The sequence below is a fragment of the Phocoena phocoena genome, chromosome 4 (genome assembly GCF_963924675.1).
Source record: "Phocoena phocoena chromosome 4, mPhoPho1.1, whole genome shotgun sequence".
In the NCBI taxonomy this organism is placed as follows: Eukaryota; Metazoa; Chordata; class Mammalia; order Artiodactyla; family Phocoenidae; genus Phocoena; species Phocoena phocoena.
In genome coordinates, this window is record NC_089222.1 from 79,442,776 (window position 1) to 79,461,442 (window position 18,667).

The 18,667-nt window shown below is 35.1% G+C and overlaps 1 protein-coding gene across 2 annotated transcripts in view; it reads right to left on the reverse strand.

Moving 5' to 3' along the window:
- The window catches only part of STXBP5L (syntaxin binding protein 5L), a 398,063-nt gene that overhangs the window by 346,685 nt on the left and 32,711 nt on the right, over window positions 1-18,667 (reverse strand). For both annotated transcript variants that reach the window (XM_065875972.1, XM_065875974.1), the window contains exon 2: window positions 2,293-2,390. In XM_065875972.1, coding sequence (XP_065732044.1) covers window positions 2,293-2,390 — 98 coding nt within the window. The remainder of the gene's footprint in view (window positions 1-2,292; window positions 2,391-18,667) is intronic.

An 18,667-nucleotide genomic window follows, 5' to 3' on the forward strand; every position in this document is an offset into this window, starting at 1 on the left:
AAATTGAAACTGTGATTAAAAATCTTCAAACAAAGGCCCAGGACCAGATGGCTTCACAGACAAATTCTATCAAACATGTAGAGAAGAGCTAACACCTATCCTTCTCAAACTCTTCCAAAAAATAGTAGAGGGAGGAACACTCCCAAACTCATTCTATGAGGCCACCACCCTGATACCAAAGCCAGACAAAGATGTCAAAAAAAAGAAAACTTCAGACCAATATCCCTAATGAACATAGATGCAAAAATCCTCAACAAAATACTAGCAAACTGAATCCAACAACACATTAAAATTATCATACACCATGATCAAGTGGGGTTTATCCCAGGAATGCAACGATTCTTCAATATACGCAATTCAATCAATGTGATACACCACAATAACAAACTGAAGGATAAAAGCCATATATTTATCTCAATATGTGCAGAAAAAGCTTTCGACAAAATTCAACACCCATTTATGATAAAAACTCTCCAGAAAGTAGGCACAGAGGGAACTTACCTCAACATAATAAACGCCATATATGACAAACCCACAGCCAACATCATTCTCAATGGTGAAAAACTGAAACCATTTCCTCTAAAATCAGGAACAAGACAAGGATGTCCACTGTCACCACTATTTTTCAACATAGTTTTGGAAGTTTTAGCCACAGCAATCAGAGAAAAAAAAGAAATAAAAGGAATACAAATCGAAAAAGAAGTAAAATTGTCACTGTTTGCAGATGATGTACTTTACGTAGAGAATCCTAAAGATGCTACCAGAGGGCTTCCCTGGTGGCGCAGTGGTTGAGAGTCCGCCTGCCGATGCAGGGGACACGGGTTTGTGCCCCGTTCCGGGAAGATCACACATGCCGTGGAGCGGCTGGGCCCGTGAGCCATGGCCGCTGAGCCTGCGCGAACAGAGCCTGTGCTCCGCAACGGGAGAGGCCACAATAATGAGAGGCCTGCGTACCGCAAAAAAAAAAAAAAAAGATGCTACCAGAAAACTACTAGAGCTAATCAATGAATTTAGTAAAGTAGCAGGATACAAAATTAATGCACAGAAATCTCTTGCATTCCTATACACTAATGATGAAAAATATGAAAGAGAAATTAAGGAAACACTCCCATTTACCACTGCAACAAAAAGAATAAAATACCTAGGGATTAACCTACCTAAGGATACAAAAGACCTGTACGCAGAAAACTATAAGACACTGATGAAAGAAATTAAAGATGATACCAACAGATGCAGAGATATACCATGTTCTTGAATTGGAAGAATCGATATTGTGAAAATGACTCTACTACCCAAAGCAATCTACAGATTCAATGCAATCCCTATCAAACTACCAATGGCATTTTTCACAGAACTAGAACAAAAAATTTCACTGTTTGTATAGAAACACAAAAGACCCCGAATAGCCAAAGCAGTCTTGAGAAATAAAAATGGAGCTGGAGGAATCAGGCTCCTGGACTTCAGACTAAACTACAAAGCTACAGTAATCAAGACAGTATGGTACTGGCACAAAAACAGAAATATTGATCAATGGAACAGGATAGAAAGCCCAGAGATAAACCCATGCACATAGGATCACCTTATCTTTGATAAAGGAGGCAAGAATATACAATGTAGAAAATACAGCCTCTTCAATAAGTGGTGCTGGGAAAACTGGACAGCTACATGTAAAAGAATGAAATTAGGACACTTCCTAACACCATACACCAAAATAAACTCAAAATGGATTAAAGACCTAAATGTAAGGCCAGACACTATAAAACTTTTAGAGGAAAACATTTACAGAGACAGGATGACACTAAAACAAAATTTGGGAGGAAATTCACAGCCCTACAGGCATATATTAGAAAAGAAGAAAGTTCTCAAATCTGTGACTTCAGTTTCCACCTGAAAACACTAGAAAAAGATAAAATGAAACCCAAGATTAATCAAAAGAGGGGAAATAAAAAAAACAAACCAGGAATCAATGAAATAAAATATAGGAAAACAATACAGAAAAGCAATGAAACCAAAAGTTGGTTCTTATGAAAATCAGTGCAGCTGATAAGCTTCTAGCCAGACTAATCAGGAAAAAGTAGAAGACACAAATCACCAATATCAGGGATTTTAAAAGGAGCATCAATACTTATCTTACAGACATTAAATATATGCCAATAAATTTGATGATGTGGGTTACTCATTGCTAAAGAAACAGTAAACTTTATTTGGTCATAAATATTTCACTTACCTAAATATTTAAGGAAATGTAATTCGTATTAATATAGCAAATAATGAACCAAAAAATAAGGATACATTCGTATAGCACCAGTTCTCGTCCCAATAGCCAAGATTTTCTGAACTGGATCAAAGGCTAATGCTGTGGGCTGATAAGGAAAACCATGCCGAACTGTCTGAAAGAGAGAAAACAGTGAAAATAGTCATCAGGGAAATAAAAATTAAAATCATAACAAGATACCACTATCCAACCACCAGAATGACTAAAATAATTATTTATTTTTTAAAAACTACTACCAAGTATTGTTGGTAGGAGTGTAAAATGACACAACCACTTTAGAAAAATGTGCTGTAGCTCTTTAAAAACTAAACATATACCTGTCCTATGACCTAGAAATTCCACTCCTGTGTATGTACCCAAGGAAATGAAGAGCATATGCCCACATAATAATTTGTATATGTCCCTAACAGCTTTATACATAACAACCTAGAAACAGCCCAGGTGACAATCAACAAGAGAATTCAAAAACAAAACTGTGGTATACGCATACAATAGAATACTACTCAACAATTAAAAGATAAAAACTAATGACAGAAGCCAAAACATGGATGATTCTCAAATATATTATGCTAAGTAAAAGAAGCAATACACAAAGAGTACATATAGTATGATTACATTTATATTAAATTCTAAACAAGTAAAACTAACCTATGGTGAAAAAAATCAGAACAGTGGTTGATTTGAGGAGAACTGACTGGAAGGGGTATGAAGGAACTTTATTGAGTGAAGGTAATATTCTATATTTTGACAAGGTTTGAATTACACACATGTATACTTTAGTCAAAACTCATCAAACAGTACAATAAAATTTGTGACAACATATAAATACATATATGAGTGTTCCAGTATAATTCTTTCAACTCCTCTGTATGTTTGAAAGCTTTCATAATAACACAGCGGGAAAGAAAGGAAAGAAAATATAAAGAGTTTATAATATCACAAAAGAGATAAGACTAACATGTAAAAAAGGAATATGCAATATTAGACAGGAGCTAATTTCAATATGAAATGTTGAAATTTTCCAAAAAAATAGAGGACCCACATAGGTCAGGATAAAAGGGATTCTATACCTTGTTCAGCCACATATTTAGTGCTCCAAAAACTATTTTTAATGGAAATATCTTTATAATAAAATATGGCTTTTGTAAACATTTGAAGATGAAAAGATTAACTATAGCATGTAGTTTATCTAAAACTCATTCCCCAGAGAAAACACAGCAAGGAGTTCATTGCATAAACTCCTCATTTTCTTTTAAAGCATATATGAAGATATATGCATATGCATATTAACTAATATATAACCAGATCTGTAATCTGGTTTTCTCCCTTAGCAGTATATCATAGAAATATTTCCACAAAAAAATATGTTTAGATGTATAATCCTTCAACCTATTTAAAAGTTGCAGAGCTTATTATAGTATGAATATACCACAATGTCTTTAACCAACCAACTACTGTTCTATAACCTCCAAAGAATTCTCAACTAAGTTGGTTAAAAAATTATTACTAAGAAGACCCATTTTCTATTCATGATCCTTAACTGAGGTATTTCCCTTTGATTCTGAACTGTCCTTCTTATTTTGACTTATAAACAGAATTGTCAACAGGAAGATATTCATAATCTTCATGCAGATCAATGTGGATAACAATAATCGAATATAGTTGCTCTCAAAAAAAACAGAACAGGTGGGAACACTTCCCAACTCACTCTATGGCCAGTATTACCCTGATCCCAGAAACAAAGTCATCACAAGAAAAGAAAACGAAATACCACTAATTCTTAATTAATATAGGTATAAAAATCCCCAATAAAATATTAGCAAACCAATTCTAGCAACATATAAAAAGGAAATACAATGTGACTTGGTAGAATTTATCCCAGGAATGCAAGGTTGGTTTAACATCAAAAAATTAATGTAATATCCTATCTCAATAGAACATAGGACAAAAATCACATGGTCACCTCAATAGATGCAGAAAAATTATTTCAGAAAATCCAACACCCACTCATGTTAAAAAGCACTGAATAAACAGAACTGTAAAGAACTTCCTCAATCTGATAAATGGCATGTACAAAAAACCTACAGCTAACATCATACTAATTAGTGAAAGAATAAGTGCTTTCCCTCTAAGATCAGGAATGAAACAAGTATGTCCGCTCTTGCCACTTCTACATCCTATCCAGGGCAATTAGGCAAGAAAAAAAGAAAGACATCAGATTTTTTTGAAAAAGGAACTAAAACTATCTGCAGATGACATGATCTTGTGTATATAAGCCTAAGAAATACACTGAAAAATTATTAGAACTAATAAAGAAGTTAAGCAAGATTACAAAATTAATGTACAAATCAATTATATTTCTATATACTAGCAATGCACTATCCAAAAATGAAATTAAGAGAACAATTTCATTTACAATAGCAGCCAAAGGAATAAAATATTCAGTAATAAAATGAACAAAAGAAGTACAAAACTTACATGCTAAAAACTACAAGACACTTTTGAAAAAAATTTAAGACAACCTAAATAAAAAGAAAGGCTTCTCATACCCCTGGATTAAAATACTATTGTTAAGGTGACAATACTCCACAGATTGATCTTCAGAATCAATGCAATCCCTAACAAAACCCCAGCTGGCTTTTTTTTGCAGAAATTGACAAGTCGACCCTAAGATTCATATGGGTATTCAAGAGGCCCAGAACACCAAAATGATCTTGAAAAGGAAGAACAAAGTTGGAGCATTCACATTTTTAAAATTCAGACAAATCTACAGTAATCAAGACAATGAGGCACTGGCATAGGATAAACATTTAGATCAATGGAACAGCATTGAGATTCCAGAAATAAATGTTCACATTTTCAGTCAGTTGATTACTGCCAAGGGTGCTAAGACAATTCAATGAGAAATGAACAGTCTTTTAATAAATGATACTGCAACAACTGGATATCAACATGCAAAAGAATCAAGTTGGACTAATATATACAAACTAACTCAAAATGGATCATAGACCTAAATGTAAGGACCAAAACTATAAAAATTTTAGAAGAAAACATATGCTTAAATCTTAGTGACTTAGGATTAGGCAATGGCTTCTTACATATGACCCAAAAGGCACAAGCAATAAAATTAAAAATAGATAAACTGAACCTCGTGAGACTTGAAAACTTTTGTGCTGTAGAGGATACTATCAAGAAAGTAAAAAGACAACCCAAAGAATGGGAGAAAATATTTGCAAATCATATATCTGATAAGGAATTTATATCCAGAATAAATAAAGAACTCTTACAACTCAATAATAAAAAGACAAATAACTCAATTGAAAAAATGGGCAAAGGATCTTAATAGACACTTATCCAAAATATATATATAAATGACCAATAAGCACATGGTAAGATGCTCAACATCATTAGCCATTAGTAAACTGCAAATCATATCCACAATGAGCTATAACGGCATACTCACTAGGATGGATACAAAAAAAGATATTAATAGAGGCTGACTAAGATGTAGAGAAATTGGAGCCATAATACATACTGGTAGAAATGTAAAATCATGTAGTTTCTTTGGAAAATAGTTTGGCATTTCCTCAAAATGTGAAATAGAGTTACACTATAACCCAGGGATTCCACTCCTGGGTATATAACCAAGGAAAATAAAAAAGAAATCCATATAAAACTTTTATACAAATATTCATAGCAACATGACTCAAAATATTCAAAAAGTAGAAACAACTCAAACATTCATCAACTGATGAATGAGTAGATGAAATTTGTATGTCTGTACAATGGAATATTATTCATCAATAAAAGCAACTGAAGTATGATACATGCTACAACAGGGATGTACCTTGAAGATGAAAGAAGCCAGTCATATATTGTATAATTCCATTTACATGGAATGTACAGAATAGAAAAATCTATAGAGACAGAAATTATTGGGTTGGCCAAAAGGTTCATTCAGTTTTTTCCGTAAGATGGCTCTAGTAGCTCTTAGTCATCTTTAACTCCATTCAAAACAATGTTGTTAGATTGTATGTGACAGCTGTCATATCAGTGTGCATTTAAAAAAAGCCATCAAAATTGGTGAATTTTTTTTTTTTTTTTGCTGTACGCAGGCCTCTCACTGTTGTGGCCTCTCCCGTTGCGGAGCACAGGCTCCGGACACACAGGCTCAGCGGCCATGGCTCACGGGCCCAGCCGCTCCGCGGCGTGTGGGATCTTCCCGGACCAGGGCACGAACCCATGTCCCCTGCATTGGCAGTCAGACTCTCAACCACTGCGCCACCAGGGAAGCCCAAAATTGGTGAATTTTTGTGTAGCCACATTAAAATTGAAGATGGAAGAAAGAAAGCAACATTTTCAGCATATTACTCTGTATTATTTCAAGAAAGGTAAAAACGCAACTGAAACGCAAAAAAGATTTGTGCAGTGTATGGAGAAGGTGCTGTGACTGATCAAATGTGTCAAAAGTGGTTTGCGAAGTTTTATGCTGGAGATTTCTCGCTGGACGATGCTCCACGGTCATTAGACCAGCTGAAGTTGACAGCAATCAAATTGAGACATTAATTGAGAACAATCAACGTTATACCCCTCTGGAGATAGCAGACATACTCAAAATATCCAAATCAAGTGTTGAAAATCATTTGCACCAGCTTGGTTATGTTAATTGCTTTGATGTTTGGGTTCCACATAAGTTAAGTGAAAAAAAACTTCTTGACCATATTTCCCATGCGATTCTCTACTTAAACATAATGAAAACTTCCGTTTTTAAAACAAATTATGACGGGTGATGAAAAGTGGATACCGTACAATAATGTGCAATGGAAGAGATCCTGGGGCAAATGAAATGAACCACCACCAACCACACCAAAGGCCAGTCTTCAGCCAAAGAAGTTGATGTTGTTTATATGGTGGGATTGGAAGAGAGTCCTCTATTATGAGCTCCTTCTGGAAAACGAAACAATTCCAACAAGTACTGCTCCCAGTCAGACCAACTGAAAGAAGCACTTGATGAAAAGCATCTAGAATTAGTCAACAGAAAACACACAATCTTTCATCAGGATAATGCAAGGCTGCATGTTTCTTTGACGACTAGGCAAAAACTGTTACAGCTTGGCTGGGAAGTTCTGATTCATCCACCATATTCACCAGACATTGCACCTTCAGATTTCCATTTATTTAGGTCTTTACAAAATTCTCTTAATGGAAGAAATTTCAATTCCCTGGAAGGCTGTAAAAGGCACCTGGAGAAATTCTTTGCTCAAAAAGATTAAAAGTTTTGGGAATATGGAATTATGAAGTTGCCTGAAAAATGGCAGAAGGTAGGGGAACAAAAGGGTGAATAGGCTGTTCAATAAAGTTTTTGTTGAAAATAAAAATGTATCTTTTATTTTTACTTTAAAAACTGAAGGCACTTTTTGGCCAACCCATATATTACTGGTTGCCTAGGAATGGGGGAGAGGGGCTCTGGATAATGGGCATTTACTGCTAATGAGTACAGAGCTGTTTTGGGGGTGATGAAATGTTCTAAAACTGATTATGGTAGCTGTTACATAACTGTGAAATACTAAAAACTAGTGAAATGTATGCTTTAACTGGGTGAATTTTATTTTAATTTGAAAGAAAAAACACTGTTCTCCTCAAGAATATCAAATATTCTGATATTGCATCATCAGGCAATGTATACAATAAGAAGTTAGGATCAGTTGGGATACCTGGCTGATTTCAAAAGAATCAAGGCTATCAATTGGAATGGCATAGATGCAGTAAAAAAAAAATTGAAGCAGAGAAAAATGTAGGACAACTGAAGACAACTTGTCAAGGTGAAAAATTCTCAATTTTAGGCAGAGTCAGAAAGGGTTGTTGAAATACTATAGTTTATGTTCAGTTGGTGAAATAAGCAAAGCTGATCACCAACAAATAAAATGAGGTTCTTAAATATCTAATTTTTCCTAATATTATTTTGTTTCTCTTGCTTTGTTTTGCTGTCTATTTGCTCAGGCTGCTATAACAAAATACTGGGTAACTTAAACAAGATGTTTATTTCTCACAGTTCTCAAGGCTAGGAAGTCAAGATCAAGTTACTAGCCAATTCAGTCGCTGGTAAGAGCCCTCTTCCTGGGTTGCAGATGGCCACCTTCTCACTGTGTCCTCATATGATGGGGAGACAAGCATCTCTGTCTCTTCCTCTTATAAAGCCACAAATCTCATCATGAGGCCTTATCCTTAAGACTTCATCTAATTCTAATTAACTCCCAAAGGCCCCATATCCAAATACTATCACTCTGGGGGTTAGGGTTTCAACATATGAATTTTGGGAGAACAAATTCAGTCCATAGCATTCTCCCTTCAAAACATTACAGGGGATGAGGTAAGGTGGCCAACTGTACCAAAAGTTACACAAATCTCTCTAGATATCTGGAGCAAAAAAAGATGGTTACAAATAGGTGGAAATGCTGGTCATGTCAGCCTGTTAGGAAGCTGTTACTATCTCTGAAATGAAAGACACAAACTTGTACTCATTGCTGACACTGCAAAAGGCACTAGCAGAAATAAAATGACTTACTTTCTTCGTGTCTTTTAATCTGGCACCTTCCATTGGCAGAATCTAACCACAACACAGCTAGGAAGGAATTCTGAACATTTAGCTTTAGTTTAGTTTTCATTTTAATTTCCTCAGTATACAAATGAGAACACCGAAGGGCCAGTGTGGAACAAGGGCAGTATGAGACAAAGAAGAACTCATATTAGGCCTGGCTGACTGGGCTTAATATTATCATAATATTTCAAAACAGCCTCAAAACCACCTATGACAGAGACTGTCTGTTGCTTCCCACTATCTTCTTCTCCCCTTTTTCTATAGTACTAAAATTTTGAGTTCAGCACATGGCAATCCAGTTCACACTACATTTCCCAGCCTCCACAGCCGAGATTAGATTCTAAACAAAGGAATGAGAGCAGAAATGATATAAACCCATAAACATAAGGGCAAATACAACTTATTTTTCTCACCTTTCTACTAATTGGAAAATGGATTCAATGGCAGGAATTGGATCAGCCATCTTAGAAAATGAGATGAAAGCCATATGTCAAGGACAGTAGAGCACCAAGATAGAAAGACCTTGTTGGGTTCTAGATACCATAAAGCCATTGAATCAGTCCTTGGTTGCTTAATCTTAGACATATTTCATGAAAGAGAACTAAACTTCTACATTGTTTAAGCTGCAGTTATTATGGCCTGTTAAAACATCTTAACTGTCATCCTAACACCCATACCAACCATTCATTCCTAAAAAGAAGTAAATATTTATTACACCAACAAGTTAGTTTATGGGGAATGTTCCCTAGTATTGCTCATTAGTCTGAAAAATGAAAGAAGCAAATATGGGACTTCCCTGGTGGCCCAGTAGTTAAGAATCCACATGCCAATGCAGGGGACACGGGTTCGATCCGTGGTCCGGGAAGATCCCACATGCCGGGGAGCAACTAAGCCCATGTGCCACAACTACTGAACCTGTGCTCTAGAGCTTGCGAGCCACAACTACTGAGCCCACGTGCCACAACAACTGAAGCCCTCACACCTAGAGCCAGTGCTCTGCAACAAGAGAAGCCACCTCAATGAGAAGCCTGTGCACCACAATGAAGAGTAGCCCCCGCTCACCACAACTAGAGAAAGCCCGCACACAGCAACAAAGACCCAATGCAGCCAAAACTAAATTAATTAATTAATTTTTAAAAAGATACAAATATGGCTTTTGATTCTATACTACTAGGATTCCAACTTGCTACTGTATTGGTGATTCATGCTTATATTTATCATCTCTATACTACTGATATGCCAAAGCTATCATTTCTATAATCTGAGCATAGAACTCCTAATATCATATACCAGTTTTCATCTAATAACATGAATGCAACAATTGAAAACTACCAGATATAGAAAATAAAACTACCTATAGATTACAGAAGACAGAATATTACAATTATGAAATAAATTAATTCTATTTAAACTTCCTCTAGATAGACAATTTGCCTCTCAATATTTATGATTACATAATATGTACTTTTTCTGATATAAGTTCACTTGCCTGGTTAGGTCTACAAATGTTACACTCTGGGCAAAGGGTAGAGTGGGGTAAATCATTCCTGACCTTGGATCCAGAAACTGGAAATTAACCACAGTCTCAAAATTTGTTCAGTAAGTCATAAAGTCATATAATCTGAGATAAAATATCTGGGCTATTCTACTACAAAAAAGAACATTCACATGGACACACATATTTTGGCAAGCAAAAACCAGTTATTACTGTAACTGGAGCAACTCCCATTGATGGGAAAAGTCCCTCAATTTCAATGATATTTGTTTCCAATAACAGCCAAATTACTTGAACTTTGAGGGTTTTTAGGGATATGTGTGTATGTCCATAGCTCTTCTCTAGATGTGATGTCATCTTAGATCCCTGAAAATATTGCTGAATGATTTCCTGCTCCCTTAGATGAAGAATAAGACTAAGAGAACTATGATAGGCATATGACACCATGGAGTGGCATAATGGTAACAAAAATAACAAGTTCCTATGAAACCCTGTCACTTTGTGATAGAAAGGTAAGATTGTTCTATATGCACAAGTATGACAAAATACCTACTCATGCAAATGCCCTTGGCAATTGATGTACTGGTACCAGTTTCTCATTAAGACTTTTAAATCTCTTGAAAGACTGAGAAAACCACCATGCTCAAAGATCTAAAAGGCAGTTGATATTAAAAATTAAAGGAGAGGCATGCAGCTCAATAACAAAAAAACAAACAACCCCATCCAAAAATGGGCAGAAGACCTAAATAGACATTTCTCCAAGGAAGATATACAGACTGCCAACAAACACATGAAAGAATGCTCAACATCATTAATCATTAGAGAAACGCAAATCAAAACTACAATGAGATATCATCTCACACCAGTCAGAATGGCCATCATCAAAAAATCTACAAACAATAAATGCTGGAGAGGGTGTGGAGAAAAGGGGACACTCTTGCACTGCTGGTGGGAATGTGAATTGGTTCAGCCACTATGGAGAACAGTATGGAGGTTCCTTAAAAAACTACAAATAGAATTACCATATGACCCAGCAATCCCACTACTGGGCATATACCCTGAGAAAACCAAAATTCAAAAAGAGTCATGTACCAAAATGTTCATTGCAGCTCTATTTACAATAGCCCGGAGATGGAAACAACCTAAGCGCCCATCATCGGATGAATGGATAAAGAAGATGTGGCACATATACACAATGGAATATTACTCAGCCTTAAAAAGAAATGAAATTGAGCTATTTGTAATGAGATGGATAGACCTAGAGTCTGTCATACAGAGTGAAGTAAGTCAGAAAGAAAAAGACAAATACTGTATGCTAACACATGTATATGGAATTTAAGGGAAAAAATGTCATGAAGAACCTAGGGGTAAGACAGGAATAAAGACGCAGACCTACTGGAGAACGGACTTGAGGATATGGGGAGGGGGAAGGGTGAGTTTTGACAGGGCGAGAGAGAGTCATGGACATATACACACTAACAAACGTAGTAAGGTAGATAGCTAGGGGGAAGCAGCCGCAAGGCACAGGGATATTAGCTCGGGGCTTTGTGACAGCCTGGAGGGGTGGGATGGGGAGAGTGGGAGGGAGGGAGACGCAAGAGGGAAGACATATGGGAACATATGTATATGTATAGCTGATTCACTTTGTTATAAAGCAGAAACTAACACACCATTGTAAAGCAATTATACCCCAATAAAGATGTTTAAAAAAAATTTAAAAAAAATAAAAAAAATTAAAGGAGAGGGACTTCCCTGGCGGTACAGTGGTTAAGACTCCACCCTTCCAATGCAGGGGGCACGGGTTCTATCCTTGGTTGAGGAACTGAGATCCCACATGCTGTGTAGCGTGGCCAAAAAATTTTAAAAAAAATTAAATTAGAATAATGCCCAAATATACCCCCATTTGATAAGATATTTGGAAGTAGATATAACAGAAATGTAATTTTATCATTAATATTTTAAAATTTTATATTCATTTTAGTTTTATTTTCATCAAACTCAATCACGCCACATAATTTAAAAAGTCAGATAATTCTATAGGACATGTCACGAAAATTAGAAATAATCTGTCCCCTTCCCTCGCTCATTTCCTGCTTTCTAGAGGATCTTTTTGCTATTTGTTTTGGCATTTACCTAATGTGTCTGAAAATAACATTGCAGTAGGCGGGCCTCTTCCGTTGCAGAGCACAGGCTCCGGATGCGCAGGCTCAGCGGCCATGGCTAACGGGCCCAGCCGCTCCGTGGCATGTGGGATCTTCCCGGACCGGGGCACGAACCCGTGTCCCCTGCATCAGCAGGCGGACTCTCAACCACTGCACCACCAGGGAAGCCCTGAAAATAACATTTTTATATTGCTATTTACTGACTTTTCAAAAAATTCTCTCTCTTTTCTCTCACCTCCTCATTACACATACAAGCACACTTGCCATATCCCTATCTTCTCAATAAATCATAGCAGTTAGTGTTAACACTCTATTAATACTGCTCTCTTATTTTGCCTCACAAATGTTTTATTCCCTGAGGTTACATTTTTTTAAGTTGCATTTGCTAAGTTTTTATGTGCTTTTGTCACTAATTCAACCCCAAACTTTTCCCCAATTGCCCACATTATCTTTCAATATGTTAAACACAACAGGTATATAGATTCAGAGAGAGGAAGGAGAAAGAGACAGAGAGGGAAAGAGAGAGAAAGGGACAGACTATTTACATAAAATTCAAACAATCCCTAATGACTTAAAAGCAAATCAGCTGTTGCCTGGGTCCAGGAACAGAAAGAGGGATGGGCTGCTGCAAAGGCCACAAGTGATGAAAATGTCTGTCCTAGTGATTTCACAGGAAACACATCACATAGTACAGTATACATAATTTCAGATTGTTTTAAGCATTATAAAGTAAATACTTATGAATATAGGTACAAAATACTAAATAAGGTACTAGTAAATCCAATCCAGTAATGTATACTAACAATGATAAACCAAGACCAAATTATTGTTTATCCCCAAAATTTAAGTAACTACATATACCTCATATTTCATTTGTTACTAACATATTTCATCCTTTTCTTTTCCTTAATTTAAATTTTAAGTTTTTCAGGCCTTAGCCTTGAAACTGGGGGCACTTCGGCTTACAAAATAAACCTTGACAAGATACAGACACAGAAAAGCAAATAATATTCTACATCATATAAATGTCTTTGCAAATGCCATTTCTAAAAAGGAGCCTATACCCTACAAATTGATGCTACCTCTTGTGAATGCAATCTTTAGTTTTTAAGCAGTCTCTAATTCTGATTGGTTGTTTTATTTTTTAATGTGTTCCCCTGACAATAATATTTAAATTGACATAGCATTTTCAGAAAAATATAAATACATGTGAGTTTTCTTTAAAAAGCCAGAAGAAGATCGTTAGTACTTTTTCTTTCATAAGGATGGAAGAGAAAATAAAATTTTAAAGTATGTCTCTGTTGGGTTTAGATAGAGTTTGGTTGCCTAATCTCATTTAAATTAACACAAAGACAGCTCAATATCAGGATATATACTGACATTCATTAAATCAACAAATAAAAAGATAAAACCTCATGATTATATCAGTACGTTCTGGAAAGACATTTGATAAACTTCAGCAGTCAATCCAAGTAAACATCTTATGTAAAATAGGATTAGAGGAAAACTACTTATATATGATAAATATTAACAATAACAAAAATAACAACAAATATAATACTAAACAGCAGAAAGGTATAATATTCCCAGTAAAGTCAGGAAGAAGAAATACATGTTCATTATTCCCATTATTGTTCAGCTTTGTTTTAGAGATTCAAGTTAATTTAGTAAGACAAGAAATTGAAATAATATATAAATATAGGAAAGTAAAAAACAAATTACTAAAATTTTTTGGAAGAAAAAGAATCTGGTAAGTCGTCTAGATACAAGGTAAGCAGACAAAAATCAGCAACTTTTCCCTTCACTAAAAGTAACCAATTACCAATAAAATTGGGGGGAAATCCCCATTTTTATTTTTGGTTGTTAATTTGAAGTCTGTCAAATTTTTTAAGTCTAAAAATAAATGTTTTATTCAGTAGCATTGAATAATATATTTTCTAATATATAAAATGGTTAGGGAGACAAAATATTTTTCACTAGACTAGAACTTAGTGATTAATAATAGAATTATATTCATATGTATCAATGTTTATTTAATACTACAGAAGTTACAACACAACTGTTAAAATTCTATTAGAAATGCAGAGCTGATGTAGTTTCTGTTGTAGCTAGGACAACAAAATCCCATCAGGATTTAGTATTCAAGAAGCAATTATTTGTTTATATACTTCAGAAACTTTTTCATTATTGTTGTGTGATTTAAGCTGCTAAAAGCGTCTCTTTCCAAAGTATCTACAAAAACCTAGTTTTTTGTAGGAAAATATATTTACACATAGGAAAAACTGGAAATTTTATTTATACATAGTAATAAACAAATGAGGTCCTAATTATTAGTGTTTTTCAAAAATAAAATATTTACCTACTTATCTCTCAAATTCCAAGTCAAAGTCTCACTCCTCCATGAAATATTTACTAAAATTCTAAACCAACACCACAGTGTAGCACTTATTGAAGAATGATTATTGCCCTTTGATCTCCCCAAATAAGTTCTAACTCCTTTGTGAGCAGGGACCATGCCTTTAATGTGTCCCCTTCACTAAGCTTAGTGCTATGATTAAATAGTTAGGCTTTTTAAAGTTCATCAATATGATTTGTCCATGTAAGCAGTAGTTCCTTCAAAAACTATTCTCTTATATTTTTAAGAAAGATGATTACAACCAAATATTTTATAAGTATTGAAATAAAATCTTTATCTAGAATATCTCTGTATCTGGAGCTATTGTCTCAACTTTCCATAGTAATGAAAGCACACTTGAGATTTTACTTTAAATGTTCAATAGTTATCATTCTCACCCTTTTCCCTCTGAGCACCTTCGTGAATTATTGTAACCACATGCAATTACATAATGCTAAGGTGTTAGAACAGAAAAAGAACCCACACTTGGATAATATATTTAATATATATAGTTATTTAATTGGGAATATGTTATAGATACTAATGTATCATTAAATCTAATGTAAAAGTAGGTTATTCTTTACTACCTAATTGTATTTCTTCCTACCATATTATATTACAAACTACTTGAGGTTAGAGATTCTGTTGTTTCAAGCTTAACAGCCTTACAGGCATTCAAAAAACTACTGATTTTTATTACAACAGTTTAACACATATAGTGAGTAACTTGGACTCTATAGTTCACACTGTTAATCTTACCAAAAAAATCTGACTCATAAATGAGGTAATGCATGTAAATGTGCTTTATAAATTGAGCATAGTATGTAAATATATGTTTATAGTATTTAAACTTAATAGAAAGGTGTCCTTTCAAAACATGAGGGAATCACGTTCAAATTAAATGAATTTATCTTCTCTAATACTATCTCATTATCTCTCATATTATCACGTTCTCTCATAATATCACATAGGTATGCTAAAACATACCTTCAAAAAAACACACCAAGTAACATATGAACAGGCCTAATTCTGACTACAGAAACGTATAGAGATATATATACAAATATGTATTGACATAAGTAATATGAATATGAGCACACTAATAACAAGTAACCATGGGTATACCCAAAGGTATCCAAATCTATCATCTTTACTATTTAATAAAGGACACAACTGAAGGATAGAATGTCTTCAATGTGACCAGATTGTTCTCTCCAAAGTACTTCCACCGTTTATGTTTTGTTTCTTCCATCCACAGGACTCATTTTTATCTTCTAGGTGATTTTACCATCTGGCTTATATATTTTCTTTCTACTCTGAGCCCTATTAACAGCCTTATGTCTTCAATATCCTTGCTTCAATCTATCATACACCTTGACTACATCATTCTTCCTTCCCTTTAAATTCAACTGAGCATCACAATTAATATCACCAGCCTCAAATGAACACAGCCTCATCATCATAGACTTCCAGACCTCTTTCAAGAACCCAGATTTGGCATTCTCTATATTCACTCACAGTACCTTTCCTGTCATCACTTCTATTCCATCTTTCTTACTATCCTAGTATTTCCGCTTAAACCCTACTTATTTGATACCCTTATTTTCTTTCTGGCTACACTAGTGTCTATTCCCAACTTATTTAACATTTCAACTTAATTCTGTATCATGCTTAAAGGAAATATATACATCTTTTTTTAATCTATTTTATATGTCTATATAGCTATCAAACAAATTTCTGGGAACTTAAAGATCTTTTCCCATTGATAAATAAGCAAAATGGAAATCAGTAGTCACAGAAAAATAATCTGGACTAGGGGTAAAATAAAAATCACTTTTAAAAGAAAAGAAAATAAAAATCTAGTGAAGCAAAATTACAGGTAGGATGATGTGGAAGAATATTGCACTAGGAGTTAGAAAAGCTAGTCCAGGTCCTAACTCCGTCACTGACTATCTAACCTGTACACATTACTTAAGCTCTCAGTTTCTTCGTCTATAAAATAAAGGGAATGAACTAAATTATTTCAAGGTGTTTTCCAATTCCATACTATACTCCTAATACAAATACTTGTACTAGAAACCATGGCAGACTTAGAGACACATGATAGACCAATAGATATTTCTCACAAAGAATGTATTCCTTAAAAGAAACAAACAATGGGGTTATATTTAGTGGCATATTCCCTGATTCAAAAGGACTAATTATCTACTTAGTTACTGTGTTAGACTATTAAAAATGATTTGCTGCTTATTTAGTTTGATTCCCTTGTGAGCTACATACTTGGATTTCAAACAGTCCACTGAGATAGTTGATACTATTGTTATTTCTATTAGTATAAATAGTCTTTAAGTATTTGAGGGCCACCTCTCTTCCTCAGATGGCACCTTCTTAAATTTCCAATAATAGGAAGGGTAGACATTTTGAGCCTCCATTACAAATAAAATAAGATCTAAATTTACAATCTACTTGCAGAAACAGCATTTTGCTCTCTACCAAAGAGAGCAAAATGTCCTCTTGTTGTGGACGCTCTAGGCGTCCGAGTTTCAGTAGTTGTGGCACACGGGCTCAGTAGTTGTGGCTCACGAGCTCTAGAGCGCAGGCTCAGTAGTTGTGGCGCACGGGCTTAGTTGCTCCACAGCATGTGGGATCTTCCCGGACCAGGGCTCAAACCCGTGTCCCTTGCATTGGCAGGTGGCTTCTTAACCACTGCGCCACCAGGGAAGTCCCCAAAATGCTAAAAATGTTTTTCTTTTCCTCCCACTACTCAGAGCCATTCTGGAATAAGCTCTTTCATGTTAGGTTAAGAAGAAACTGATCCATGCCAACCTTTAAGTTCTTATGGCTTTATACCTCAAGGTACTTATAAAAATCTAAAGTGTTAGCTTATTAATTTTCTTGGAATGTGTAAAAACAGTTCATTTTGCAAAAAAATAGGGCAGAAAAAAACAAGAGCATGGGTGATAGCAAAAGTATGGTGGTTTAGGATACAGTAAAAATGGATACAAGAACTCAGAAATTTGTAATTAAGAATGGGAGAACAAAAAGGGATAGCAGGGGCAGAGGGGGAGAGACAAATTAGGAGTTTGGGATTAATATATACACACTACTATATAAGCAATAAACAACAAGGACCTACTGTATAGCACAGGGAACTCTATTCAATATCTTGTAATAATCTCTAATGGAAAAGAATGTGAAAAAATAGATATATATGTATATGTATAATTGAATCACTTTGCTGTACACCTGAAACTAACAAAACATTGTACATTAATTATACTTAAAATTTTTTTTAAATGGTTAAAAAAAAAAGAAGGAATAGGAGAACAAGGTCCACACTCAAAGGGGAAAGAAAAAGGCTGGCAGAGATCACCAAAGGGAAAAAATATAGGCCAGTGACCCTGCGCTCTGTCAGGCCTCCACCTCAAGTTGCTGCTGGTAATAGGCCTCAACTATAGCCAGCACACTCAGTCCATTAGGTAAAAACTGAGAAACAGGTGGATGCTTGAGAGGGCAAAATGTGAGCTATTTATGCTGACTCTAAGAGTTCTACCCACCAAAGCAGAATTTCAGAAGCAGTGTAAATATTTTTTGGCTCCATATACCCCCATAATTTCCATTAATTTACTCCGCTGCCCAAAATATAACTCTCAGAAGGTCAACACATTTTTTAATACCACAGCAACAAAAACTCAAAAGACAAATACCTAGTAAAGACAACACCTGGGAGACACATTTTATA